Here is a 27,889-nt window from a genome sequence, read left to right as displayed (position 1 = left end):
AATTAATTTTTAGGACAGCCAATGGCAGAATTAGGGAGTCCTGGATTCCAGCACTAGCTGTGGGAGCTGCTTATGTGCTTATAGTCATTGAATGAAAATCTTAAACAGCATCAGGAAGAGAAAGCAGAAGCAGTGGCTTCACTCTGCCTTGGGAATTTCCATCGTGTTGGGCTACAAAGTCATGTCCCGTTTCACCATCTGCATTGGCTTCCCACTGCGTGTCCTTCAGCACATCTCCCTTGAATGATGGAAAGAGAGGTTTCAGTCATCTTCTGTTCTCATCACACAGCAGTTCTCTCATTGTCACCCTCTCCTTTCCAAGTCTGCAGAAAAAAACACCCTCAAAAGCCAGCAAAAGGAAACTCGAATGTGCCAAAATTAATTTACTGAGTGCTGACCTGTGCCAACACAGTCCCTCACTTTTCTTGTGGGACTGTTGTGTTATATTGAGTGACTAGAGGCTCACCTTCACACACAAAGGAGCAGAGGGGTACCCTGGCCAGCTGGGAAGCCCCAGCCACCTCTTCGGGCCACCAGAGCCCTCGTCACATGGTGGTAGGTTACTTCCTAAAGGGCATGGGACACATGATGGGGTGCAGGGGAAGAGCATTTTGAGATTTCGCAAGACTTATTATGGGATATTTAATGCAGGAGGATTAACGGTGATTTGGAGAGGAACAAGTGGGAAAACAGCAGGATAAGGGAATAAAGGGCTGGCTGTGTGCAAGCAGGTTTCTGGTTGCCTGACCATGCCCCCCCCCATGTGACCAGCACAGTCCTGGCTTCTCACTAAACACCACTTTTAGCAATTTTCCTGGTTAAGGGGCTCTTTCTCATGTGCACAGGTATGTGGGGTCTCAGTGACAGCCCCTGTGGTGGGACCAGGGGCTGCACACCCATGTGTCTGTGATGCCAGCAACTGGAAAGACTGGGATGTGTGTGTCACATGAGTACCTACTACATCTGTGTACGAGCACTGGTGAAGACACAGCTGATGAGTCAGTGAGTAGGATAAGAGGTTGGGAGCTGACTTTCAAAGTGGACATAAGCCTGGGCTGGATACTGGAGAGACATGGGTGTTTGTGGGTTGGCTACTGGAGAGAGTGGGAGCCCAAGCCAGTGACTAGGAGGGAGACTGTGGGATGTGGGGTCAGCAGAGAGACCTGTTTGTGTGAGTGTGCATGAGGCAATGGGGGAAAACAGGGCATCCCAGGGCAGCTGCAGGATGGCTGGGAAGTCTAAGCCCAGCTGCTGGGACATCCACGGTGTGGCGTGTGTGTGTGTGTAGGTGTGCCTGGACCTACTGGGAACACATGCTCAGCATCTCTACCGCCTGGACCCATGGCACTGCATCAGCCTCACCTCTGTCAGGGTACTGGATGTGGCATCTCCTAACACATTGGCTCTGCCTGAAGTGCGCCTAACATCTCTATATAACCTTTGGAGAGAGGTAAGCCTTACCTACCTCCAACTGCTGTTTAGAGACAGCTCTTGCCTGGAGAGTGAGCATCCATACATCACCCAGATTGCCTCAAATCACCCTGCCAGGTCCAGGACCCATCTGCTCAGCATTGCCAAACTGGATGCCTAAGGAAGAGGGTGTTGATGCCTTTGTGAATAAATGACTTTTTTTTTTTTTTTTTTTTTCCTTTCAGAGGGGTTTCCTTTCTTCCCACACACAGTACAGGCTTCTGACTCTCTGTATTAGCAACAACCTTACTTTATTTGCACACTTCTTCCTCAGAAAAGCTGCACCTTTTTTGCTCATGCTGAGGCAAGAGACCTCCAAGTATCCTTTTCTAGGTACTCAACTCACCATTCCTTGTTCAAGTCTGCATAAGAGCGCAAGCATTGCAGAGGTTTATCCAGCACATCTATCCTCTACGTCTATCCTCTTTTCAGCACAGACTGAAGAAAACCTTTAGGCAGACGTCTTAGAAGAGAAGTATTTCCCCAGAAGAGTTTTCCAGCTTCCAACAATTTTCTGTCTCAGTGATTTCCATTTACTTTATACATCACTTATTGAGGGCTTGTATGCGACTCTTCAGGCTAGTTCTCTTTTGCCACAATTATATCTGATCAATTTTTTAAATCTTCTAATGGCTTTCATTCTTCTCTTCCTAAGGAGAAACTTCCACCCACACCCCTGACTAAATAACAAAAAAATAAACCCACAGTGTGAATCATGCGTGGGTTTTCCCTAAATCAAAGTCTCTCACTACAGAACTACTGCTGAAAGGGGAACTTTGATTGGTAGCTCCATATTTCTAATATTACAAAAATGAAAATTGGTAATTCATAGTTCTAAGAATTGTTTGTTAACTTATAAATTGTCACACTGATGTTTGCAATTTCTTTCTCATTCTCAGGCAGCACTAGCAAGTATAGTCGTCATTCTTCGAGGAAGTACTTTTATGTCCATTCTGTACTGCTACGCATATCCTAATCTCTCCATATGTTTACGATACATTTTGAAGCAGCAAAATCAAAATCTTTCCACAAAACCAGAATGTTATCCTGAAACAATCTTTTTTCCTTGAAGGATGTCCCTTTTTCTGGGAATACCGAAGTGTCAGGGATATAAGTCACGTCACTGTGTAACAGTACACAGCTGGTTGCCAGATACCCTAGTAAAGTTAGAAGATTCATTAAGAGTTTTCTTTTAGTGAGCAAGGTACATTTTAATACTGAGATGAAAAAGCTGAATGCAATCCTCCGAGTCAGATGTTTTAAAGTTTGCACAAGCTTGTGGCTTACTATCAGCCAATATTATACATTTCCTTTAAAAAATGCTGTTGACTCCACTCCAAGAGTACGATCAGTCATGCTGTTTATGAACCAGGATACTGTGCTGGGCAGTGACAGGAGCGTAATAGCATAGTTCAAACCACACACAAGTCCAAAGGCCACTGAGATAGGGCTGAGGACGTTAGGTGCTGAATCAGCCCTAATTATTCTATTGTAGAGGAGCAATGCGATGTGACAGGTCACAGACTGGGGTAGTGCCTGAGTTACACCTCAGTGACTTGCACAAGTCTCAGACATGGCATCATCACTGAAATAAGTAGCGCTTCAAGAAGGGAAGGAGTGCCGCTTTCTGTGCCAAGTACCTGTTTCCTGGACACACAGAAAAATCAAATCAGATACTTCATCCCCACAAGAGCTGCTACCTGGGCTTGGAAACTGCTCTGCTGTGTCCCAGGCAGGATTTCCCTGATGGCAGGCAGGCCCTGGGGTACCTTGTAGAGCTGATCTCACCAGCTTGAAGTCCTTCTCCCCTAAACCTGGCAATTGTCACAAAAGGTGTGCAGTTGTAAAACTTGGGCTGAAAGAGTCACCATGAAGAGATAAATATCCCTGCATTAATCTGCAAAATACATCTGTGTATGCCCAGGGACTCTGGCCCATTTGGGACATCTTGGAATTGCTATAGCCTTGCAGACTCCTAGCTGGAAGCATGGCACTAACGCTGAAACAGCCCATTGAGAGCTACTAATTGTGAACCTGCAAGACCAGTTGTCTAGCTGTTAGGGAGCAAACACAGACGGGCCGGTTGGAGTCCAGAGGCTGCCAGGAAATCATCTAGGAACAAAAGCTACACTTAAGCATTAAAAAAAAATCTCTAGAAAACTAGCAGCATCTGAGAGAGGTGTATCTGCAGTTCTGAGTTGTCTTCAGTGGTTCTGAATGCCCAGATATGCCTCTTCTGTCAATGGGAGAGAGCTTTTTTGTTCTCTTTCATTAAACTAAAGCCAAGTATTTGCTAGGAACCATTTCCTAAATCCCTGTTAAATGTAATTATTTTATTTTTGTTCTTTTTGGCCAGCGCATTTTCTCTTATCTTTGTCTGTTTTATTTAGGTGATACTCTGTGGTATTTTAGTTCTGGGTGTCCAAATCATTACACAGTGTGTTTTCAGTTCATTACCACAGCCCTAGTTATAGTGATGATGCATATGTAATCATACCAAGAACAATGCCAAAGGAGATTTTTCCCTACCAGTGAGGGTGACTGTGTGAAACCAAGAAAACCAATAAGAGATAAGAAAAACAGCATCGAAGCCAAACTGCTTTTCCTAGGGTAGATATCGTTGGACATCCTGGCTTGTGTCTGATTGACACACTGTGGAGTCCTTGGTGAACAGAAAACAGATAGATACATTCAAATGTAGACCAAACACCCTCCAAAACAAGAGGTGAAAACCACAGCAAATTAGACCATTATATATACACTACTAAAGAAAACAGTATTTTTTGTGCTCTGAATTCTCCAGGAGAAAGAATCACATGAAAATATTCCTTGTGAAGAGACTTTTATCTTCACTTAATTTTGATGCAAACAGGCTAGAAATTTGCTATAACATGGAAAAATCTGCTATATTTAGAAGACTGAGAGACTGTAACTGAAACACTTCGACGGAGTGCATTGCAGACAATGACTATATCAGCTAAGACTCCTGATTTCAAAGTTTATCTCAGAAGAGCACATGAAACATAGGTCAATAACCTTCAGTTAAAAAAACTACTCTCACACAAATGATGAGGCTGACTTGCCAGTAGTACAGGACATTTTGAAAATAAGAATTGGGAAGAAAAATAAGACACCAACATACAACAGGAAAACAAAATTTTACATTATTTTAGAACAGATTTTACTACAGACGGTTAAGCTCTACTTCTGATACATATCCAAGACTTCATATTCAACAATTAGCATGGTCATCTGTGCATGTAATTAGTGAAATAAGGAAGTAGAATCCCAACTCATCAGAAATAATAAAAAAATGAAGAAATAAAGAAGTATTTGGGAGCCACAACAATCATAAAGGATCTAGGACAAGTATGCATTGCTCGGAGAACTATAATCCCATCTGAAAGAGAGTATTTCAGAAAATGTCAGGAACATTAGAGACAGAAGAAATTGTCACGTTTAAATAAAACATGGTCTAATGCAGTCAGATAAAATGGCAGTGCTGTGGAGGGCAAAGATACTGTAGAGGATGATCAGCAGGAGGAAGAACTGAAGAAAACCACCCAAGCTGAGAGGCAGTTAGAGAATTCCTTGAGGAAATAAAACCTATAAAGTGTGAGCCAAACCACTCATGCATCTTTTTTGGCTTTTACTATTGTAGCTGAGACCGTGGACTGATTAAGACTAAAATGTCTTGCGGTTATGAGACCACTCAGAAAGCCATGCCAGAAATGTGAAGGAATAACAGAACTATGAAACAAGAACAGCATGAGGCAAATAATAAGGAACAAATTAACATAATTGAAATATTTCCTACTTTATTCAATACAAACACTCAAATTAGAAGATTTGAACCTGCTTCCCTGGCCTTGGACAACAATCAGATCTACTAATTTCTTTTTCTGGGCATGGTGTAGCTCAATATAATCATTTTGTCTCCAGTGTTGCCAGGGCAGCAAAGCCCTATTTGTCAGCTCTACAGCAGAGTATAGCAGCAGTATTTGCACTGTTTGCTGCAGGACCAAACAAATGGCAATGGCTGTGTCTTGCAAGACTGAGTGCGCCATACTATGTTTTGGAACTCAGTGAAGTTCAGATTAAATTTCCTTATGGTCTAAATAAATATTGGAGTGTCCCATTGGAGCATTGGAGTAGCCCTGCTACTATGGTGGTTAAAAATATGTCAGAAAAATGTTCCAGAATGTATGTTGAAATACTGCAATCATTCAATACAATTGTATATATAAATACAATACTTTTTATCCTGATGGGATAACAGACAATGTGTACAAACTGAAACAAAGGTATTTCAGTGACCACAAGGGTGATGGAGCCCTGGCACAGGTTGCTGCTCAGGGAGGCTGTGGGGTCTCCTCCTTGGAGATCTCCAAAGGCCACTTGGACGTGGTCCTGGGCAGCCTGCTCTGGGTGTCCCTGCTTGAGCAGGGGTTGGACCAGATGGACCCAGAGGTCCCTTCCCACCTTAACCATTCTGTGATTCTGTGAGGAATCAAATAGAAAAACTTTTTCTTTTTTTTCTTTTTTTTTTTCTTTTTTCCTTTAGGTAATCTGTCTGACAGGGAGACAGTGGATTGGATACTGGGTCGATATTTATTTATTTATTTATTTATTTATTTATTTATTTATTGCATGCATAAAGTTAAAGTTACATTCTCTAAGACCTTAGGTCTTGCTAGCTGTCCATCTGCATACTTAACTGCTTGAATGACTCTTTTAATCCCACCTGTGGAGTGTTGCCAGTGATGCCTAACTCCAGTGCCTGGGAGGCTATTGTCAACAGTGCTGAACAGTGGCATTGACCCCTCAGTCTGTGAGGTGATGGGGATTGACGTACAGTGACAGGTATCCTCCTGGCCCAAAGTCTGAGGTTCACCTGGAACAACTGGAGGAGCATGGGACATGTCGGGGTGACTGGGTCTCTCCCATGTGCCAGCATGCCCCTAATCTCCTGTGTTTGTGGACATGAACCTTTAATCACATAAATATCAATAAATGTCTTAGGGTAAGATTCATCACACCATTTTAGCCACCTATAGTCAGGCATATAACATAAGCTGCTCAAACAAGCTGGAGCTGCTGCCAATACTAAGGAAGAAGCACTTCTGTCCCTATGCACCCATCTTAGGTTGGTTTCTGAATTGGTTTCTGGAGCTCCTGTCTGTCTCTTCATAACTACGAGAGGTAGCTCTGATTAGCCTGTTTGCTTAATTTATATATAAAACTTATTGAAAGCAATGCTGTTCCTCACAAACTCCTGGCTCTTTGTAGAGCTCTTTTGTAGGGCTCTTTGTAGGGTGATTTACAGCATGAAGACTGAAAAGAAGACTATGGAAAAAGTGTATTGACACAGTTTTCTATCAAATGTAAAAGCTGTGTTATTCTTTGGTAAGTCAACAATCCTGATGTTAATTATGTATATATATATATGCACACACATATATATATATACACCATAGTATTGTAAATACTGTTCTTTTGTTAATTACAGAAGCACACAATGAAAATGCAGGGGCTGAGGTGTGATGACTGACTCTGAAGCACCTATATGTTCCATATAACTGTAAAAGAAAAAGTGTTTCCTGTGCAATAAGACTGCATTATCTCCTACACCATTGTAGATTCTGTTTTCCTAACATGGAAACCAGAAGTTTGTCTTTAGGAGGCGTGTAACTCTCTTCTTATCAAAGTCAAACTCGAATTGCTTTCTTCTATGAAAGAAATAAAGGAAGTCTAGAGAAAGAAAAAAAAAAGCCAGTTTAATTATGATATTGCAGGTGTAAAGATTAGTATGCTTTAACAAAAGCTGGAGAGAGTTCAAAAAACTTTGTATACACACACACTGTCAACACTATCTGCTCTCAGGGGTAACCTTTGCAAAATGGTGCAGCGCGGCACAGGGTCACCCTGCTCAGGGCTAGCACCTTCCACAGCAAACCAGCCATACACAGACTGCACGATTTACTTAATGAAGCCCATGATGTGACCCTACAACAAATTTATCTTGGGTGTGTTTCTGCAGTTTAAAATGTTTACTATCATGCCAAGGCTTTGTTGAAAGCCTCCAGAAGCATTTCTTCTTTTATTGTGGATCTGGGAGTGGGTATTGCACAGCCTGGGTCATGGCACAGAGCACAGCGGGGTGCAAGAGGATGTAAGAATGCTGGGGTGCTGCTAGATATTGTGGGGGTAGGGATAGATCCAGCCTCACGGCAGTCTCCAAGAGTGAGGACTGCAGATAAAGGTTCCCACCATCATGTATAGGATTTGTTCTGGAGGAAGCTGTAGATTTCCAATTAACATTCTAGGGTTTTGATGGTAGGTGGATGAAGAGCTAGGAGAGAACTGGGTAGCTGCACCATCTGGCAGTGCAGACGTACTCTTAAGTCTGTCCCAGCAAACATCTTCTGTTGTGCAGGAGAAGATAGTGGCAATTATTATTCTCAAAGCAGTGACATTTTATGTCACAGGATCAAGTTATGATAGCCTGGCCACAGCAGATAGATCTTACATTGTTGAGACCTCAGCGTCTTGAGTGGTGCTCTTCTGTCATCAAAAGCATATATCATGATTTTTCAAGGAGGTAAAGTGAAGCATGGCTGTCTTACATGACTGTTTCTGGGTCTCAGGGGTCAGCCTCAGGGCTATGAGGAGCCTGCAGAAGAGCCTCTTTCTGTCCAAGCACTCTCAACCCCATGACCCCAAGACCCCCTGGGTCATGTAGTTCAAGTTTATTTAAGAAAAATGACTCACTTTCGTGTTGAAAAACAGCATCGACTTTCCCATTAATTCCTGGAAATGCATCTTTTATCAGTCTGGGCTTCCTTCCCATGGACTCATTTCTTTGATTATAACTGAGAAAAAAAAAGAAAAACCTGGTGCCAATTAAAAGTGCAAACAACTTATGATTAATCCAGCCCACCCCAATACCTTCACCCCAGGGATCCAAGTTCAATGAAGACTATCAGTAGCATTTAGACAGCCTTGAGACATGTCCAAGATTTCATAAACAATTATTACTCTATGAGCTGCATTGGAAGAATTACTTCCGTTTACGTGACTTCATCTAAGATACATCTAAGAATACTTAGTATGTAAGCCATTATCACAAAACTGCCCTATTTCTATTGTTTTGTTTTTAAGAGACTGTACGTAAAGAAGAGGTGGATAATCTTATCTCAAGCATAAGTTAGATCTGTAAGTTTATAAAGAGATTGCTTTATTGATCCCTCTTTGCAAGAAATGTTTATCAGGAAAAATCTTTTTTTTTTTTTTTCTCTCTCTTTTTTTTTTCTTACGTTATAGTTTAACTTATTTTACTCAGTTTACTTATAACAGGCTGTTAAATTTTGAGTGAAGTACAGTTTATCAGTACTGGAATTCTGCAACATACAACAAGGCTGAAAGCATTTTGCTTTGCTCAGCAAGAGCTTTAATTATCAGAAAAATTACTCAGATGAAGCCCTCTGGACTACAAGATTTTGAATGAAAATGTAGAATTGTAGTCTTCTGCTCAAACTGTAAGTTTATAGCTGACTAGCTACTCCAGGATGATCTCCATATGTGTGACATACATGTGTATGAAAGACAGAAGTTGTGTCATTCACCTACAAAAGCTGAAGTTACCTACTGCTTCTGTTATAGGAGCACCTCCTTCAGATAGAAATATATGGTCTGCAACACAGACTGAATGAAGAAAGAAAATCATATCCAGGCACAGCAGAGAGTTCTTTGCTGTGCAAGACATTTGTCTGAAACTTCATGGAATGGTCTGTTTGTAACTGGAAAGAGAGAGGGATATATAACCCACAGAACTGGCTTTGATATAAATCATGTGTTATTATGGTTCTAACTGATTTCACGAGCTGATTTGTGGAACTGCAAGATAGCTTTTTATTTATTTATTTATTTTTGTCCCCAAAGTAAATAAATTTAAATAAATAAATAAATGCTACATAACTAAAACATTTACAAGGAGATCTAAGAACATTGTTTCAATTCCCTTTCAAATGTTTTTCCACAGAAAGTTGTGACAGTGAAGCAGATTATCAAAACAGTGTGACTTATGCATCTTAAGTCATGACAGGATATTGATCATATTTGGTCCTTTTTTGGAAAGTAACACAGGTAATTTTACCTCCAAAATCTGTCCCCGATGAAGTAATATGTTTTCCCCTTTTTTTCTATTGTAAAAAGCAGCATCAATTTTGGCAACATCCTTTGAAAATCCCAGGATGTAGAGTTTTTTGGGGTATCCAGGTAATATGGTATCTCCTCTCACAACTCAGAATTCATTTCCTATCAAGAAAAATTGCTGAAAACATTATCAGAATCTTCCAGGAATGATGCAGTCCTTTTTTTTTGTGAAAACTAATCTTTAAATGAAAAAATACAGAGAGAAACTATTGATTACTTGATAACATTGTACAGTCTAGTTCTGCAGTCCAAAAACATGCAAGAATAGTAGAGTGCACCACATTTTACAGAAACTAAAACTCCACTTTTCCCTCCTACTTATGTTAGTTTTCCTCAAACTAGAAACAAACGTTATCATTTTCAAATTCAATAGATAACTCTCCAGAAAACAAAACAAAACACAAAAATAATGACATTTATTTTGGCAGGGAAACTTTATTGATATTAAAAAAAAAATTAGACACATACCTTATCTTGGATAATATGTTTGTTATCTCTGTGATTGAAATATCCCAATTTATTGGACTAAATTAAAGTTCATGGAATCCCACAGAAAGACCTTAAAGTGTTTTTCAAGCCAGACACAATCTCTCTAAGCTACTAGGAAAGTTGGCATTAAAATATAAATATATACATATATATATATATATATATATATAAATCTTACCTTTAAAAAGGTGAGTTTCATCTTTTTCAGGGATTTCATATGCAGCATCAACACCAGAGGGCAGCCATGGCCAGAACGAAGATACTAAATGAAAATCAACTTCTCTTACTGCAGGATTTTGTGCCAAAAATGCCTGATGTAAATATAGTACAGGCTTTGAATAAAATCAGATGTTTACACACACTAATGCATGAAACCATGCCATGGCAACAGGGACAGGATTTATCTGACTAAACCCAGCCATGTACCCTGTGTTAGTCACCCTAATCTCTTTGTAATATTGATGGAAAGAATGTCATTTCCATGGCGAGGATTCCTCTCATCTTGGTGCAGACGTCTAAGATAGGTCAGATGAACTGTTGTGTCTAACCAGCTATTATTTTCCCTTTGTGCAGAAGATAAGCTAGAGACCTGGTTCATGTATAGAAACTGGTTTGGGGTATGATTTGGGGAACGAATCCCCACCCCAGGGTTACCTCCAACAGCTTAGAGAAACGGTTGGTGTACATAAGTATCTTCTGCAAAATTACACCTGTCCAACTTTGTGGACTCAACTCCCTGAAGTTAAAGCTCCCTTTAATGCTGATTTTGGGGAGGGTCTGAAGCAGGGGAAGCACAGCGCTACCTCCTGAAAAGGAAGGGAATCAGTTCTTATAGCCCTTCTCCCAAGTCTTTGGGCTGTCATGCCTTCGGAGACGGGCAGTTTATCTGAGCTTAGCACTGAATCAACTACCCTCACCTTTTATTATTGTACTAAATCACTGCAGGGGCTTTTCAAACAGGTATTGCCTCAGGACAGGTACACCCTCAGCTCAAAGCAAGGACAGAATGAACGTGCTGATTGTCCCAATGCTGGTGGTGTCTTTTTCTGATGCTGAACTCTCCTGGGTGTCAAATACCAGGGCTTGCTTACAGCCTAAAATTAAAACTGCCCATATTTTCAGATGAAGCACCTTAGCCCATCCTATTCATCCTGTTTCAGATATGATCCTCCTCCTTACTCTTACCTCTTACCTCTCACCACTTCTCCACCACCCTCTTCTTACTGCCACTAATCTCTCTCTCTCTCTTTTTTTTTTTTTTTTTTTTTTTAAGGTGGGAGAGGTTTCTAATTCTTAGATGCAGTTTTTCTGAGTGTCTGTTTTAATCAATGAGCGCTCTGGAGACATTGTACAACCCAAAAAAGAATCACCAATTTTAGCACTTCATTATAGATTTCACTACTAGAGATTATTGCAGTGAGAGAATCAGAATTACCAGCAGATGATAAAATAAGACATAAAGTTAACAGAACTTTCTATAATAAATCAGAGTACAGTGCTTGTTTCAACTCCAACAGCCAGACTGCTGTTATAATGCTTTGCACTATTTATGCTATAGCTTGAAGCTTGCAACCACTCAGGTGAATTTTTCTACAAATAATAAGTGATCCTAAAGTGATAAATATCCTCTGTGAGACTTAGGCACTTCCCTTCCACTGAAAGTAGAGAGAATAGCTTTCAGTGACATAGCAGAGCAGCAGCCAGCACTGGGGAGAGATATAAGATATGACTTATCACTACAGCACAAAGCCTGTGCTTGGGTGTGAACTTCCCGATTACCCTGATTGTTTACATACACACTCATACATGCCCTGGTTCAGGTAACAGCAAAGGAAGAGAGCTTGAACACCTTGGTACAGCCCAGGGCCTCTGTTCAGACTTCTGATTGTGCATAGTGAGAGACAACGTGACCACAGGCACCTCAAACAGCCAATGCTTGAGCTCAGCTCCTCTGGTGGCCAGCTGAGGTTGGCCTCCCCTGGAGGGTCATTCACAGTGCTGAAGGAAAGTCCCTGAAGTTGGATGGTATCACCCAGATGTCTAGAGGGGTAACAACACCTGTGCAGGCTGGAGCTCATAAGCCAGTTGTCAAATTAGCCATTTACCTCAGAGTGTAGATCTCTCTCTCATCTGAACGCCTTTGAGACCACTGTGAGGAAAACCAGCCATAAAATATTCTGGATAAAGTTCTTTTTCTATGCTGTAATACATAATTTATAAATGATACATGGGTATTATGCTTTCAGAAAGCTGACTTGCTTGTCTTTAAAGAACATTATTTCCCCACGGAAAGTGGTGACAGCATCAAAAGTTAAATCAGGGCTACAGGTGTTTGGCAATGCAGGCTCTTTTGACTCAGTTGGGTCCTTTATCTCAGCAGACTCACTTTGGTCATTGTAGGTGGTAGAAGGTCCTAAAGGAAGCAGTTTATGGAAGAAATTCAAATGCTGAGTCATTCACATATATCCAGTATATATATATATCCATATATCCAAAGTTATTGACAGGTATTCCAAAGGGTTTGAAATGATAAGCATTCTAAGATTAATAACTGTGAATTACCATGGAGGTACTGAATGCCCTTAATATCATCCTGATGAAGAGGGAATACTGAAGGGTCAAATTTCCTATAAACTGGGTACATCAGAGCATTGGGGTCTTTGGAATGGAAAAGTCCAAGTGAATGTCCAAACTCATGGGCAGCCATATAAAACAGGTTCGTACCTGAAAACAACAAACAAAAGACATGAAAGGAGATCTGTGTCTTTTCACTTGTCCTCAAAACATGCAGGCCATAAGAGGTTATCAGAACTGCTTGCCTGACAAAGTGAAGCTATTTGTGGAAAATTCAGTTGGAGACAAAATTCTGGTCAGAAAGAAGCATAATGAAATCATTAAACATTTCAGTGTAGGAGAAGGACCCTGGATTAGTGCAGGTGATGTAACTGTAGGGGAGAGACAAAGAGGGTGCAGGGGTGGGGAGAAGGGGTCTGCCCATTCCCTCAGCTTCCTCCCAAGTAAATCTCCACTCAGTCCAGGGCAAAAGTTTGGCTGAAGCCATAACTTTTAAAATCAGAGAGCTCAGGGACTTTTTATAACTACAGAAGCCAGAGCTGCCCAATGCTCCTTCAAATCAGCCCCATTTTAAAGCACTTCTTAAGGGAGAGAGGAGACAGACTTTGCATTCTTGATTCCATGTACATCCTGCTTCAGGTAGGGCTTGGAGAACTGAATTTCCTACCCTCTGTGCTTTTGGTCCAGGTTTCATCCTTGTCAAAGTGTGCATCTCCACCAAGGTCCTTTCCGGGTGCATAGGCATGAGCAACAGACCCTCCTGGGCCATCAAAGGGGAGGAAATCACTGTGACCTGAGGAGCAAATCCCACAAAGAGGTGACTGGAGGCTACAGGGAGGGAGCAGTGTGGGTGGGTGACAGACCTCAGTCATGCACAGAGCTTTCTATTCTGCTGATTGTAAACTTTCAAGGTCCCTTTCCACACAGATTTGCCAAAAGGTCTATTTTTCACCGGGAAAACTGATGCATTGGGAGGGAAAACTTGGCTTCCTCGAGACATGAGTGGACATTTACCTATTTCTTCCATGAGGGAGGAGGAGGAGGACAACAGAGATTTTCTTGAAATCTATTCTATTTTTTTTTTTTTTTTTTCCTGCATGCTCTGTGTCAGCAGCCCTCAGCAGGTTACTACTTGAACCTGACCTGACTGGTAACTTCAGTGCTGGTGGCAGAAGCAAGGTCCTGAGAACAATGTGAGCCCTTCACTGGTGAGCCCTTGAATGGAAACTCCAGAAAAGGATTTAAGAACATATGTTTAAGGGTTACGTGCAGTGCTTGCACACTCTACAGAACCCAAATGAGTGGATATATTTATTTGGGTGGGAAGAGAGGAGCTGGCTCAGAGAGTGCATGCATGCATGACTGTTAATGAAAGAGGGAAGGCTGCTGGTAAATCTACCCTGAGGGCAATGCCAAAAATGTAAGCCTTGAGTATGTCTAGAAATTTTTTAGCTCACGTAGAGTGTATGAGTAATCCCAGGAGTGTAACTAGCGCTACCCACTCAGTTGTGCTCTGAACCTGTATATATTCCACAAGCCCCTTGTGGTTTGTGCATACATTGTACATCATATGTTAGGTACAGTTTCAGAGAACTACAGGCAGCTCATTACATTTATTTTCTCCCTCCTCTCCTCATCTCCCTCTACATCCTCCCTCAAACATCTTCAAGAATCATAGCCATAACATCCTGAGCAGGAATTGTGTTTTTCTGTGCACTACATGAAAATGAATCATGACCTTTTCAGGTCAATGGCTTCATACTGGCAGTATTTGGCAATAACTCACTATGGTTATGTAGGCTGTTACCTCCAGCTGCAAAGGAGATCATTATGTCTGCATCACCTCTGTCCTTCGTGATGAATTTCAGTGGGGTCACACTGCTCCAAACGCTGAATGCTTTCTTGATTGCTACATTGACATCTGCTGGGTGAAGGTCTGGTGTAGAGTTTAGTAACCTTTACAATATAATATAGAGAAACAATTGTGTCCTTACAACTTAGCTACATAAGACACTGTCTTTACATTAAGGATTGCATTATGTTTACCTGTATGTCACAACTTGTTTTGCTCATTTTGGCTCTCCTGCAAAGGTGGAGAATCCAGCTACATCAGGGAATCCACAGCGACGTTTCTGTACTAGGTCACAAGTGCCAGAATCTGGTTTCCCTGTCACTTCCAGCCCAAGGAATTCCTGCATTTCTTTTATTTTTTTGGTCATTGGACTATTACTTTTCCAGATGAAAGACTCCTCATCTTTCTTAAAGCCGTAGTAATTTTCCAGGTACTTCTAATGAAAACAAAGCATTTTAGGACAGTTAAATGTGTTCACTTTTGAAGCTCTTAAAAATTATACTAATACCACTTCAGACCCATATCTTTGCTACTTTTCTTTGTTCCTTGAGACCATGCATAATAGAGTTTGCTAAAGCCTGTATGAATATTTTTCTCTTAATTACAGTTACTTTGTATTATATTATCACTACAAAAGCTTTGTGTTTTACTCAGAATACATTCAGATTTAGCAGTTGTCTAATAAACTGATTATTTTATGGTAATGTGTCCTCCACTAACCTTGTGCTCCAGGGTTACCCAGAGTCATTTAGAGCAGGCAGTGAAAAAACTCGTTGAAATATATGACTCAATGCAAAATTTCAGTAGCGGTATTCCATCTACCCACATTTTTAGAGTAATAATTTGGAAAAAAATAATATCCTTTTATTAAGAGCTACATCTCATAATACTAGAAGTCACATAAATAACCACATTTCCACCTGACTACAAATCAAACATATGCTGACTCAGATGTTTAATTATTTGTATAATCAACTCAACACTGATGCAGTGAATGCATCAGCAGTTTTAGTTGTTCTCTACAAAAAATAAAACAGGAATGAGTCAAGGTTAAAGAAGGCTTTGACGTCACAGTACAGAGTAGAAGTCCCCCTACTTGGAGAAATAATCATATTATTCACTCTAATGGAATTTGCAGTACATACTGGAATACACAGTAGCTCCCAAGCTATTACATACTAGCATTATTCCAGAGACCACAATGGATGCTTAATTGTTGATAGAGATCTCAGCTCTATCTACCCAGGTCTACCCTCCTTACCTGAATCAGCTGCATGCCACCTTCTTTCTCCTGCCTTGAATATGCAGGAAAAGCATGAGAATACACAATAGCAGGAGAAATGAGAGGTTCTCCATTCTCTTTTTCACTTGCCTTTAGAAAAGTCTTCTTTGTAGTATGCCACTCACCTGTTTCACCTTTATATAGTACTCATTTGCTTTATAACGCTCTGCAGTCCCTGACTCACTGCTTCTCACAACTTTTAGTTAGCAACAGAATATATGCCAAACAACAGTTTTAACATAAAAAGATCGATTGCTGTCTTTCATCCGGTTCCACCCTTCTGGAGGTTTGGCAACATGGAAGTATGATTAATGAGGAGATAACAGACCTGTATTTCTTTTTAATAAGATCATTAACCTTTTAAGTATTAAAATGCAGTTTTACTTTCCAAAAACTTAAGGCATATCTCTATAACATTTTCCATTCAAAGTTCCTATTGATTTCAAATGGGTGGTTAAAGGGAAAAAACAAAACAAAACAAAACAAACAAACAAAAATTCACAGAAAGTTGTAGAACTTTAAACTGCAAATAGATTATTTATTTATTTGTTTGTTTGTTTGTTTGTTTGTTTGTTGTTGTCCATATAGGAGTATGCACTTTCATACTTTTGGAGATTATAATAGTGCCATCATCTCTCCCTTCAGCAGAGTCCTTCAAAATTAGCAGGTCAATGCTGTAACTCATGGTTTGCTGAAGTAGTGCTTTGTGCAGATTTTCTTTGACACAGTTCTCACCTGTGTTGACCTTTCTTTTGTCTTCAGGAAAATGTGGAAGAACTGAAATGAAAGAACTTTGCTCAGCATAATCAAGTTAAGCTCATAATAGAAATTGGGCTGAGGAATTTGTACGTCACTTTTCTGCAGGAGTTCCCAACATTCTTGGAAAATTGCCTGATGACTTCATATTTCGTAGTCTCTTTCTTATATACTGATTTTAAGGTTTAAAGAAGCACTCAGATTTTCTGACCTGAACTCTCTGGTGGTTTTCTCTTTCAAAGAAGGGGGTTCTCTGTTCTCTGTGCCTGCTGTTGGTGGTAAGAACTGCTGAGATTCAACATCAGGTCTATCCCAACATAGGTCCTCCTTAGGAGCTACATGCCTCATCACACTTTCTATGCACTACCACAAATGAGGACAAAGTAGAGGTGAGTTGGTAAAAATCATGTGAGTCTTGAAGAGTGCTATCTACTATCACTGGAGGCAGCCTACTCTATCTGAGGCTTCTTTGTGGGGCTGACACAAGATTTAGGTGACAGCTGCCACACTGAAGGGCATGTGCAGAGAAATAACCTTCCCTTCCACAGAGCTGGTAGCAGAATAGAGTTATGGAAAGAGAGGTTATAAATACATAGTGTGCTTGGGATATTTGCTGAAATTGTTGCCTGCTGAAGAGCATTGTGGAGAGCATTGTGGAGAGCAGACTGGAAGATCTAAGCAGATGGAGTGGGGCCAGACCCCAGGAAAGCAGAAGGAAGAGGGCAGCTGGCAGGGCTCTGTTGGGGAAGCCTGGTCACTGAGGGCTGAATTCCTACCTTTCGAGAAGACATCTAACTGAGGAATTTACATTAGGGGCAAAGACCCCCTCCCTGTCCCTGGAAAGACTTCGACATGCTCAGACAACAACTCAGAACTGGGATGGCTGAGCTGCTTTGAGAAGAGAACCACTTAAGGAGCTCATACAAGGAGCTTTTAATAATGATTGTGCTTATATAGTTGTTAGGTGTCTCACATTGAGTGGGTGAGATGAATCTGTAACTTCTGTGCAGTGTTCTCCTATGCAGTTAACATATCCACAATATCACTTGTAGAAATAGCTTCTAGCTATTTCACTATAGCTTTCCAACGTTTTTCTTTTCCCATACAAAATGCAATTTTTATCCAAGTGTTGAATGTGTCTATGTGTGTACAGTGTCTCCATGGGTCTAGAAGAAAGAAGTAACTTTCCAACCTGTAGGATTTGGTAGATTTTCCTCACTCATCTTTCTTTCTAATAGAAGGGCCATTAGAGAAGACAGAAACAATCAAGCAGGGTATTGATGAAATTTATACATTTTTCTCATTAGCAGCTTTCTCAAATACTCACTATTCTTACTGTTCACCATTGCCCTCAAGAGATCAATCACCTCCTCAGGCATCTTGCAGCCACCTAGAATATGTTTTATGAACAACATTCCTCAGCAATCTCCTCTGAATCTGTCTTTTGACAAGACTTCATCCAGAAGTAGTACAAGATGTAATAACAATCTCGTGTTCTGGCTTAAAGAAGCGAGTGTGAAAATTGTTATGTTCTCTTCCTTTTGACCCTTAAAAGAGCCTGGATAATCTCTTAAGATTGTCCTTATCTTTCCGTCTTCCAGAGTCAGTATTCTGCCTTGGATGGTTCTGAGCAGCCTCAGCCTGTGCTACTGCTGAGCAGTGCTTAACTCAGTGTCTTCAGCCTGGCTGTGCCTCAAACACTGTGCAGCCCCCAAAATATCATGTAGCCGATGAAGATGAGTGTGGGACCAACTTCTCTTTTTTATTTTACAGTCATCTGTCTCCATCACAGTAATGCTGATTCACCAGAAGGGCTCCTCTTGTGCTGGTCAGCTTGCACACAGGCTACCCTGCCTCTCCAGTGCTGAGTATCCAGTGCCTCCTTGCAGCTTAATACATCTTCATTTTCTCCATGCTTGTAGCAGTGCTGTCTGTCTCTGTGAGTGGAGACTTGCTTTGTACAGAAAACCTGACAGGGAAGATCTTAAATCTCAGACACAGAGAACAGCATTAGACTTATATTTAGACATATATTAGACATCTCCTCCACAACTACAACAACAGTCTTGAAAATCTGGCCAGGAAGAGGAAATGCAGTTCTGCCATGGGAAGATCCTTCTCATAACATCTCCAAAGATTTCTGTGTGACACAATTTTTTCCCTTCCCCAAAAGCAACATATGACACTACACCTAGTGGGATTAAACCAGTTTTCCAACCATAGACTGAGTGCTTGTGAATGAATGGCTTTACATTTTGTCTGGAGTCCACAGCTTTGCTGTAGCATTTACAAGTGTCTGGTATATGCAGCTGAAGTGCCAGGAGAGCAGGCGCTCCCTAGATTGTTTTTGCTACCTGTTGTGATATTTTTGTGTCAGCACACACTGTTACAAGCTCACACAGCTAATATTCTGTAAAGACCCTATAAAGCTGTCGATTAAGCCATTAAGAAGTTTTTGAATGTGTTTTGAAGTGCAAGAGAGTAGAGTGTGTCTGGAACAACAGCTGTACAGTGAAGAATTTGAGAAGTGGTGTTTTTGTGTATCTGTTTTTGCAGACCCGGTCTCAGACTCCAGGGGAAGTCCATATTCTTAGAGAATGAGTTCTTGAAATTATGTCTATGGGCAAATTTCACCCACTGGTATCCAAGAGACCTTTAATTCCAGCAACCATTTATGAGTTATAATGAAATCATAGCAACAAGAAATTTTCACTTGCTCACCAAGTGCAGATAGGCAGCTCCAGAACTCCTGTTTCTAAAACAATCTGAATTACTTATTATTATATCATTTGCCAGGAATTTCCTCGCTTTTCCCAAACCAAAATAAGATTCTTTATTTGCCAAAATTTAAGACTTTAACAAAATGGAAATACAGATGGAAAATCTACGGTTAATAATACTCAGCAGTCCCTCTGTCAGGGTAAAAATCATGACGTTGTCTTGCATTTATAGTCCAGATCAGACCAAAACACAGTAAACTTTCTGGATTACCCTTCACAGCCAAGTAAATAACATTCTTTTTTTTCTGATACTAGCAGTTTAAGCTAATTAACACCTGGAAGTGGGAGACAGTATTTTAATTTCAGGTAGCTGTCTTATTGAGGTGATAACTAAGAAAAAGTACCAGTCTTGTGTTAAAGAAATAAGTTTTTAACATTATATTATATTATATTAATTATATTATATTATATTTATTATATATTTATTTTAATGCAATGGTGAGTCATCATTAACATCATCAATGTTCTGCCTCTCTATTGCTTAAATGTTCTTTTTGATTCCTCTTGCAACACTTCCACCACTCAACAAACAAACAGGGCCTAAAGGCCTGATTTCCGCAGGTAGCCTTGATGTAGAAGCAGGTATCTAGTTAGGATACAAAAGTGTGTAGGCACTTTTAAAATCAAAGGGATTTAACTCCACTCTTAATGTATAAGGAGCATTCACAAGTTCCCTGCCTCACCCTGGAGGCATCTTTTGTCCTTGGACTGAGTTTCTTCGGTATAGGCTGTGTACACAGCACAAACTGTTGAGAAAGATATCGGGAGATGTTGAGGCAACACCAGCTTTACCATGTTTCTGCCCTGCCTGGATTTCTGCCAGGTGAGCTCACCCACTTGTCAGCCCATGACTTCAGCCTGGTACACCACAGCCTTTGTGGTAATGCTGAGCTGCTCAGTCCCTATAGGGCTTCTAAACCAGCCTGAGATTCACAGCTTAGTTTCTCTCTTGCCTTAGGTTTGCCTCTCTTGGTTTAGGGCACGGTCCCATTTTAGCAAAGCTCAGCTAGCAACCCACAAAGCTTACACAATGAACAGACCATGTCAGACAAGAGGTTTTGAACAGTGGGAACTGGAAGACTGTCTTCATCAGTCATTCCCATCCATTCTCACTGCCTTTTCTGGTTCTACTAGAGAACGAGGAACAGTTAAGAGGAGTCGGCTTCCTCATAAAATCACATCATCAGAGCAGTGTTATAGGAGATGGGATCAAATCCTTTCAAGGAGCAGATGGACATCAGCCAAGCTTTCTTACAGCCCAAGGGGTATATTAGTCATTGAGATATTTCTCCGCAGCAACATGTCTGCTTTGAAAAAGCAGAGCTTAGAGCTATATTTAACCAAAGCACCTATCATGGCTGCCCCTCAGCTACTGTGCTGGTGCCCTAAGTGTTGTCCTTAAGACTCTAGATCCTCTCAAATCTCCTGGCCAGGCTGGCGCCCCACGAGTGAGCCTGGTGCCCAACCACGTGTATGCCTGCAGAGCAAGTGCAGTTGGGTCACAGCTCTGCGGCCTACACTCCAGGCTGACTCGTGGGGTGCCAGCCCAGCCCAGGAGCTGTGGGGATGGGTTAATGCAGCCATTTCCCCAGCTTCACCACCTCAAGTCCAGCCAGCTCTGAGTCAGGCTGTGCACTTGGCGCCAGCAAGGCCTTGAACAGTGAGGATGAGCCTTAGGCGTGGTGATCTCAGGAGCAGGGGAATCCCTCACACAAAGGCAGTGCTGAGCATCTTGCTGCAGTTCAAGATATTTTCAGAAACCTAGCCCTGAATTTCAGGTGATATTGGTCTGCCCCAAGTTTTCAGATCCTCAACAAAGGTAAATTGAGAGAGCTCAATGCTTCACCAAGCTGGTCTCTGAATAGCACTTTTATTGATGCCTTTCCTCAGCAAGCTGGATTTTCACAACCCTCAGCTACTGGTGCAGAGAAATCAGGTTGATCTGAAGGCTCTTTACCCCATGTAGCCTTGGTACAAGAAGGGACAATGTCATAGCTCTGTGCTGGCTTCTGGCTGGAGGACTGAACAGCCCAGCACCTCTCTAGTTTGGACTAGCGGAGGGAGGGTTATGAGTCTTTCTGCTGACTGAGGAAAAGTGAGTAAAGCTACAGTCTGGCTTTTCACTGCTTTGCATGTACACACACTGCAAAGGGATCACAGTACGTGTTCATGTGGGTTAGTGGCATGGCTTTGCCAGGGGAGCACGTCATGACACGATGGGCCAGGTAGTGGGGCAGATTATGAGGAGGTTCACACTGCAACCCAAACAAGATGGATAGAGGAAGTGTGTGTGCTTTTGTTTGTGTCTTGCCACTCTTCCTCTAGAGGAGTCATCTCCAGTGGTTACATGAAAATCCTGTTTTTTTCTTATCACTTTGACTTGTTTGCTGTGGGACTTGTCAGTGGTTCCTGTCCAGCATTGTGAGCTGGACAGTCAGCCCTGATGTCATTCCCACGACACATGTTCACAATTCAGTGTGGGTGATCTCCTGACTCCCTGGTGATTACCCTGTGACTGTACTTCCATTGCATCCCATTTTGCCTGCATGCTGTGTCTATCCCCAAACCAACTCTTCTCTCCAGTTGCTCTTGTCCTGCCATACCAATCTCCTAACTCTGCCCACCAAAACCACCTCACAGAGGCACCAAAACGTGTCCTCTCAGGACATTGCCATGTTCCCCTTTTACCAACAGGGATACATCCTCTTTCCCAATGCCATGGGGTCAAGGCAGGTGAGGACACAGCTACCATAAACCTTCCCAATGCTACCATATGGGATCTCCTTCTGTAGGATCTGTTTCTACTTTTTCCCACGACTTCCCTTAGTGTCTTTCTTTCTGCCTCTGTTTCTCAGGTCTTTTCTCATTGCCACTCTAGACTGCTCAACTGCCTCTGATTCTCTTTAACTTCCCTGCACAGCACTGCTAAAAGCATTGCAGGGGTCCTGGCATTACTGAGGCTTGCGTGCAGTTCTACCTTGTACCTTGACACCACAGTACTAAAACAAAATACACAAATGCCACTATTCTCCAGCAAAATACTTTTATTACTCAAAAACAATTTGACTAATAAATAGTTGGAAAAAATAAATTAAAACTGTACATTAAGTTTTACATTATTAAGATTTTAAATTAGGTATTTCAAAGGCCGTCATTTCAGAATCAGATGCACAGTAACAGCTGAATGATGTTGTCTATAGTCAAGGAACATGAAAAAACATTTCTGGTGCAAATGCAGCCCTGCACCATCATTTAATACTTCTCGCAATCAAACCAGCTGTTGCTCTTCATTACACGGACAAGTTTCTTGGTCTTGATGTCAAGCTCATACTGGTTTGATCCATGGAAAAAGTAGAAATGTCCTAGAATTAAATGGACACAACAATGGCAAATTAATATTTAAGTTCAGCATACATATTGACATATACTTGGTATTTTCTTTGGTGATTAAAAAAATCATTTCAACACATATATTTGAAACATATACTTTTTGTTTGTATTAGCTGGTGGTCTTCTAGTTTGTTCTTAATTACATTTAAATGTATTTACCATTTTTCTGAAGGGCAGCATCAACAGTGTGGCCAATTCCTTGGAAGTCAGCTGCTATTTTTCTTGGATATCCCTTTTCCATTGACTGGGTATTTTCATCAAAACTGAATAAAGAAATTAATGAAAACAAGAAACAAGCATGTGATGTCAATGTTGAAACCAGGTGGAAATTTTACTAAATAAGCCTACTGAAAACCCAGTAACTATGAGCTGTATAGAGAACTCAGTGAACTCTATAAATCCTGCCTGTGTGAATATTCACATCTTTACTGGCCTATGCAAGGCTGTTTTCAGAACATTAGACTAAATAGTTCAACTCTGTTCCCTGAGATTGATAATAGGTCTGGGAAGGGTTCTTACTCAGTAATAAACTTAAGCATAGAGTAAATGGTTCTTCAAACTGATTATTTCAATTTGACAGTATTCAACCTAAAAAGTGACTCCATGAGTGGAATGTAAAGTTCTGGTGTATTAACACTGTTACAAGATAATATTATTACAATTCAATTATTAGGGTTAACAATACTGTTTAGCAGAACTGTTTCTTTAAGAAATCAATATTTTGATCTCTTTCCATAGCTTTCTTAATAGATTCTTCACTTAAAAATTTCAGAGAGCTGCCCCTTAACAGCTACAGAATTGGTGCATGATATGATGACAAAGTCTACTTACATTGTTTTTTTGTACTATTTCTTGTACTACTTTCATGTAATACTGCTTTATGACAACTACACAAAGCTCATTTGCTTGTGTCTCTTAATCACAAACTGGTAATAGCAAATGGATGTCTATCTTTTTCTTTACAAACTTTTTTGCTACAAAAGAGTTGAGTAATTGCCTCTGAGTTTCAGATTTATATTGGCTAGGAAGGCTGACAAGAGGCCACAAATTTACTGTATAAATTCCAATATAACTTCACTTTTTAAAAACTATTTTGATTCTTTGCTACACAAGAGAGAAATTGGCCTTACCTCCAGTACTTGTTGCCTACAAAGAAGTAGGTCTTCTTGGTATTTTGGTCATGAACAGCTGCATCTATTTTCCTGACACTTCTGGGAAAACCTAGGTTCTGAATAGGCTTGGGGAATCCTGCCTCTATATTGTAGCCACTGACAGCCCAGTACTGGTTGTCTGTTGAGAAAAACAGAAAATATTAGTAGGGATTCCCAAAGAAGCTGAACTCCTTTTTATCAAAGTCCCAGAGTTTTCTGTGTAATAAATGCATTCAAGTAGCACAGAAGTCCATCTGCGAACATGTCATTTTAGGACACACACAATTTTGAATATTTCAGAGACTGGATATCGGATTTTCCATTTTTAATGCTCAGTATGGTATTATAAAATGCAGTAGCTAAAACTCAGCATGTTTTTTAGGTGTGCTTGACATCTTTTAAAATGTATCTGAATAGCAATGCAACCAATGAATTTTGTCACAGCTTTGGTCTCTCTCACTAACAAGAGTAACATCATATTGTGCAGGACTGCCATGAAGCAACATTAACTAATGACATTAAGAGCATTTTGAAAGTGAAAATGGGTTTAAATATTAAGAATATATGTTGTTGTTATATCAATTCCATTATGATTACATCACATACACAAGTATAGGCAAGCTAGCAGTACTACCATTGCTTCACTTATTCATGAAAAGGACTGATGGAAATATAAGAGAAATACCTTTAAAAAAAGTCACTCGATCCTTCTTGTCAATCTCATAAGCAGCATCAAAGCCAGCTGCCAGTGATGGCCAGAATGTGGAGATGGTGTCGTGCTCTATCTCTGAGAAGTAGGGACTTTTACGCCAGACGTAGCTGATAGAAATGAAAACAGCAATGTTTCATTGTTTCAATTTCACTAGGAGATCAGTGGCACAGAAATGTACTTAAAAATCCCATGTCTGGTGCTGAAGACAGTCCTCCCTATAGGGCAAAGCCATCACCCCTTTTGGGATGCAGTGCTATACTTTGCCCTGCTCTCACATAGATATTTGTCCCTTACTTCTGCTTGCACTGATGTCACAGAATGGTTGAGGTTGGAAGAGACCTCTGGAGGTCACATTGTCCAATACCCCATGCGCAAGCAGGACCACCTAGAGCCTCTTGCCCTGTGGACTGCTCCACTGACACCTTGATGGCTTGCCCTTCAAAGTGTGATGCCTGTGGTAGTGCTGATCATTGAAGCTTTGTCTTCACCATGTCCCATATGGGCCGGCACAGCTTTGTTCTTAACTTCAATTTGCTTACAAATACTCACTAGACATTCTTGAAGAATATGTCAAAACCCAAAATAAGGAGGAATTGCTTCTTGTTCCCCTTCCCTAAAAAGTTTTTAAGCTACAATACTTCATTACATGCTTTAGGAGGGGAATCAGACCCATTTCATCAAAAGGAGTTCGTTCAATCAAAACACAATTGCCCACCCAAGAAGTGGGTGAAATGCTGGGCCTGACATGCTGTCCTCTTTCTCCAGGGTGGGAGTGTACCACCTTGTTACAGCACTCATTGTCAGAACATACCCCAAAACACCTCTAATGGCAGGGCTTATCTACAGGCACTACTAGGCACTGGCTCAGTGTGGGCCCCTAGGTCAGAAAATCACTAAAGTCATCAGCAGCACTTTCCACAGCTCCATGACCCAGATGTGGGTTGGTGTGATAAAGCTGTGGCTGCATATGAAGCAGCTGCAGGCTGAGGAGTGATGCTGGGATTATTCAGTCTTGCGCAATTGTAACAGACTTGGGTGATGATGGATGATGGCTTAAAACATTTTACTCACCTGTCAGTAAACCATGTTACTCAGCTCTTGCTGGGCTAGTACAAATTTGCAAAGTTGCCTTAGTACTTTCAGAAAGAAATATCTTCCTTTGTAACCAAGGGAAGATAAATTCCTTGAACTGAACTTTATGTTTTGCCTTTGTGAGTCTCAGAAGAAGGTATTGCTAGAAAAGAAATCACTTACCTGTCTTTGAAGAACAGTATTTCCCCACGAAGAGTAGTGATAGCATCAAAAGTTAAATGAGGGTCACAGTCCGCTGGTCTTTTTGAGGGTGTCATTTCTGTTGGTTCTTTCCGGGGTGACATTTCTGTTGGTACTTCTGTAGGTGTCATTTCAGTTGGTTCTTGTGGGGGAAGCACTTCTGTTGGAATTGCAGGAGACTCCCTGGGGGGTCCTTTGGGAAATAGATAAATGTGGAATTAGAAGGTGAATTAAGATTTCATGTTGCAGAGCTTCAGGATGTATCCTACCGACACAAATGTTCAGGTTCTTTAAGGTTAAAGATATTAGCCTTAAAAATATTAACCTCTTAAAATATTTTCATATGGTTTTACCTTGACAAGCTGTTGCTCTCTCAAAATGTATGTGCTCAGGAGTTAATGTAGAGCAAACACAATTTCCTAACGGCAGTTGTGCACGTTTGCCCTTTTGTGGAAGGTAAGATAGTTTAATACTACAGTTACATGCTGTTCCTCCAGTAGCGTTAGAGAAAAGCTCTTGGACTTTCTGATTTAGTAGCACGGACACAGCCCACAGATTCCATTTTGCAGCTGTTGACTTTTAGCCACAAAGAAACTGAGCGATTTACCCAAAATAATATCAAGAAATTAAATCTCAGCATCCTTCCTATAGTACTAAGATTAGTACTTATTAGCTGTTGAATAAAATTTGTTATAAATGCTTATCTATTGTCCAATAAAAATGATACTTTTTGCTTACCATAGAGGGCCTGAATGCCATCAATATCATCCTGAGGAAGTCTGAAGTTTCTTGTATCCTTGGCCATATATATAGGATACATCAAGGCACCGAAGACATTGGAATGGCCAAGACCCAGTGAGTGGCCCAATTCGTGAGCAGCAACAAGAAATAAGTTGTATCCTAAAACAAAATTCCAGCACAGAGAACAAGCACTAAACAAGTATTCTTGCATGGCAGTGAGATACAGTTTTCATCTTCTCATTCATGACATATCATTCACGGTGTTAACAACACAGCAAAATGTAACTATGTCTGGGGTAAGAGGTTGTCTGGCATCCTAGAAAAGAAATGAGTTTCCAGGGGAACCAATCTGGGAACACTGCTCATGCTGCAGAAATTTTCCTGCCAACAAAGAATCAAAAATTCTTTAATGTTAATATAGACTGAAAATTGGATGAGGACATTTTAATCATCTGGTCACATTTCAAATATCATAAATGACATGGAACTCACCTGATAACTACTTCAGAAAGACCGTTATCATGTAAGCTCTGATATCATCCCCAGACATTGCTGGACACCAGAAAACCTCACTATTTTCAACAAATCCAAGACCTTTTTGTTTTTCTTTTTTCTTTTCCTTTCCAGAATTTTAAGATTTCCATCATTTTAAATAATTTTATTAAAAAAAAAAGAAGGTGTGGGGGGGGCAAGAGCTCACTATTACAACTTTTGGGTCATTACCTGATGGCCCAAATTCCCTGCCTTACAATGTCATGATTACCCAATTGCTGGTTCATGCTAAACTCATTTGCTTCATTAAAGCTGCAATTGCAGTCTGTGGCTTATCTTCAGGGGATTATCATGACTGCAGCCCAGATCAGGATATGCAGAATCATTGTACTAAATTATGCTGACACTTTACACCTCAGCAAATACTGGAATTACTGACATAGTGTCTGTGACTTCACTGTGTCTTCAAGACAAATACTGTCTAAAAAAAAAAAAAAGACAAAATTTTTAAGGTTACTTGCCATTATAGGTGGTAAATTTGGTCCAGTTTTCATCTTCATCAAAATGAGCATCTCCTCCTATCCCATTGCTGGGGGGGTAGGCATGAGCCAGAGTTCCTCCTGGACCATCAAAGGAATAGAAGTCACCATGATCTAAAAAAAAAAAAAAAAAAGAAAAAAAACAAGAGACACTTTTCATCAGCTCTGTAGGAAA

The 27,889-nt window shown here is 40.7% G+C and overlaps 2 protein-coding genes across 2 annotated transcripts in view; both read right to left on the bottom strand.

Moving 5' to 3' along the window:
• Nucleotides 1-27,889, bottom strand: part of LOC308187797 (uncharacterized protein) — a 77,531-nt gene that overhangs the window by 8,413 nt on the left and 41,229 nt on the right. The window contains exons 14-20 of the mRNA XM_080576141.1: nucleotides 27,697-27,828; nucleotides 26,681-26,842; nucleotides 25,925-26,135; nucleotides 24,644-24,777; nucleotides 23,938-24,097; nucleotides 22,967-23,070; nucleotides 22,677-22,779 (exon numbers count right to left, since the gene is read on the bottom strand). Coding sequence (XP_080432267.1) covers nucleotides 22,677-22,779; nucleotides 22,967-23,070; nucleotides 23,938-24,097; nucleotides 24,644-24,777; nucleotides 25,925-26,135; nucleotides 26,681-26,842; nucleotides 27,697-27,828 — 1,006 coding nt within the window. The remainder of the gene's footprint in view (nucleotides 1-22,676; nucleotides 22,780-22,966; nucleotides 23,071-23,937; nucleotides 24,098-24,643; nucleotides 24,778-25,924; nucleotides 26,136-26,680; nucleotides 26,843-27,696; nucleotides 27,829-27,889) is intronic.
• On the bottom strand, nucleotides 5,946-15,890 carry LOC308195695 (stromelysin-1-like). Its single transcript, XM_080593567.1, is given in 13 exon segments — nucleotides 5,946-7,221; nucleotides 8,242-8,342; nucleotides 9,626-9,672; nucleotides 9,674-9,772; nucleotides 9,776-9,786; nucleotides 10,352-10,484; nucleotides 12,429-12,586; nucleotides 12,736-12,897; nucleotides 13,415-13,540; nucleotides 14,555-14,703; nucleotides 14,794-14,816; nucleotides 14,820-15,035; nucleotides 15,861-15,890. Coding segments are annotated over 13 exon segments (1,341 nt in total). The 5' UTR covers nucleotides 15,876-15,890; the 3' UTR covers nucleotides 5,946-7,120.

The sequence above is a fragment of the Anser brachyrhynchus genome, assembly GCF_964034855.1.
Source record: "Anser brachyrhynchus genome assembly, chromosome: 1".
Classification (NCBI taxonomy): domain Eukaryota; kingdom Metazoa; phylum Chordata; class Aves; order Anseriformes; family Anatidae; genus Anser; species Anser brachyrhynchus.
This window is presented reverse-complemented; position numbering and strand designations above follow the sequence as displayed.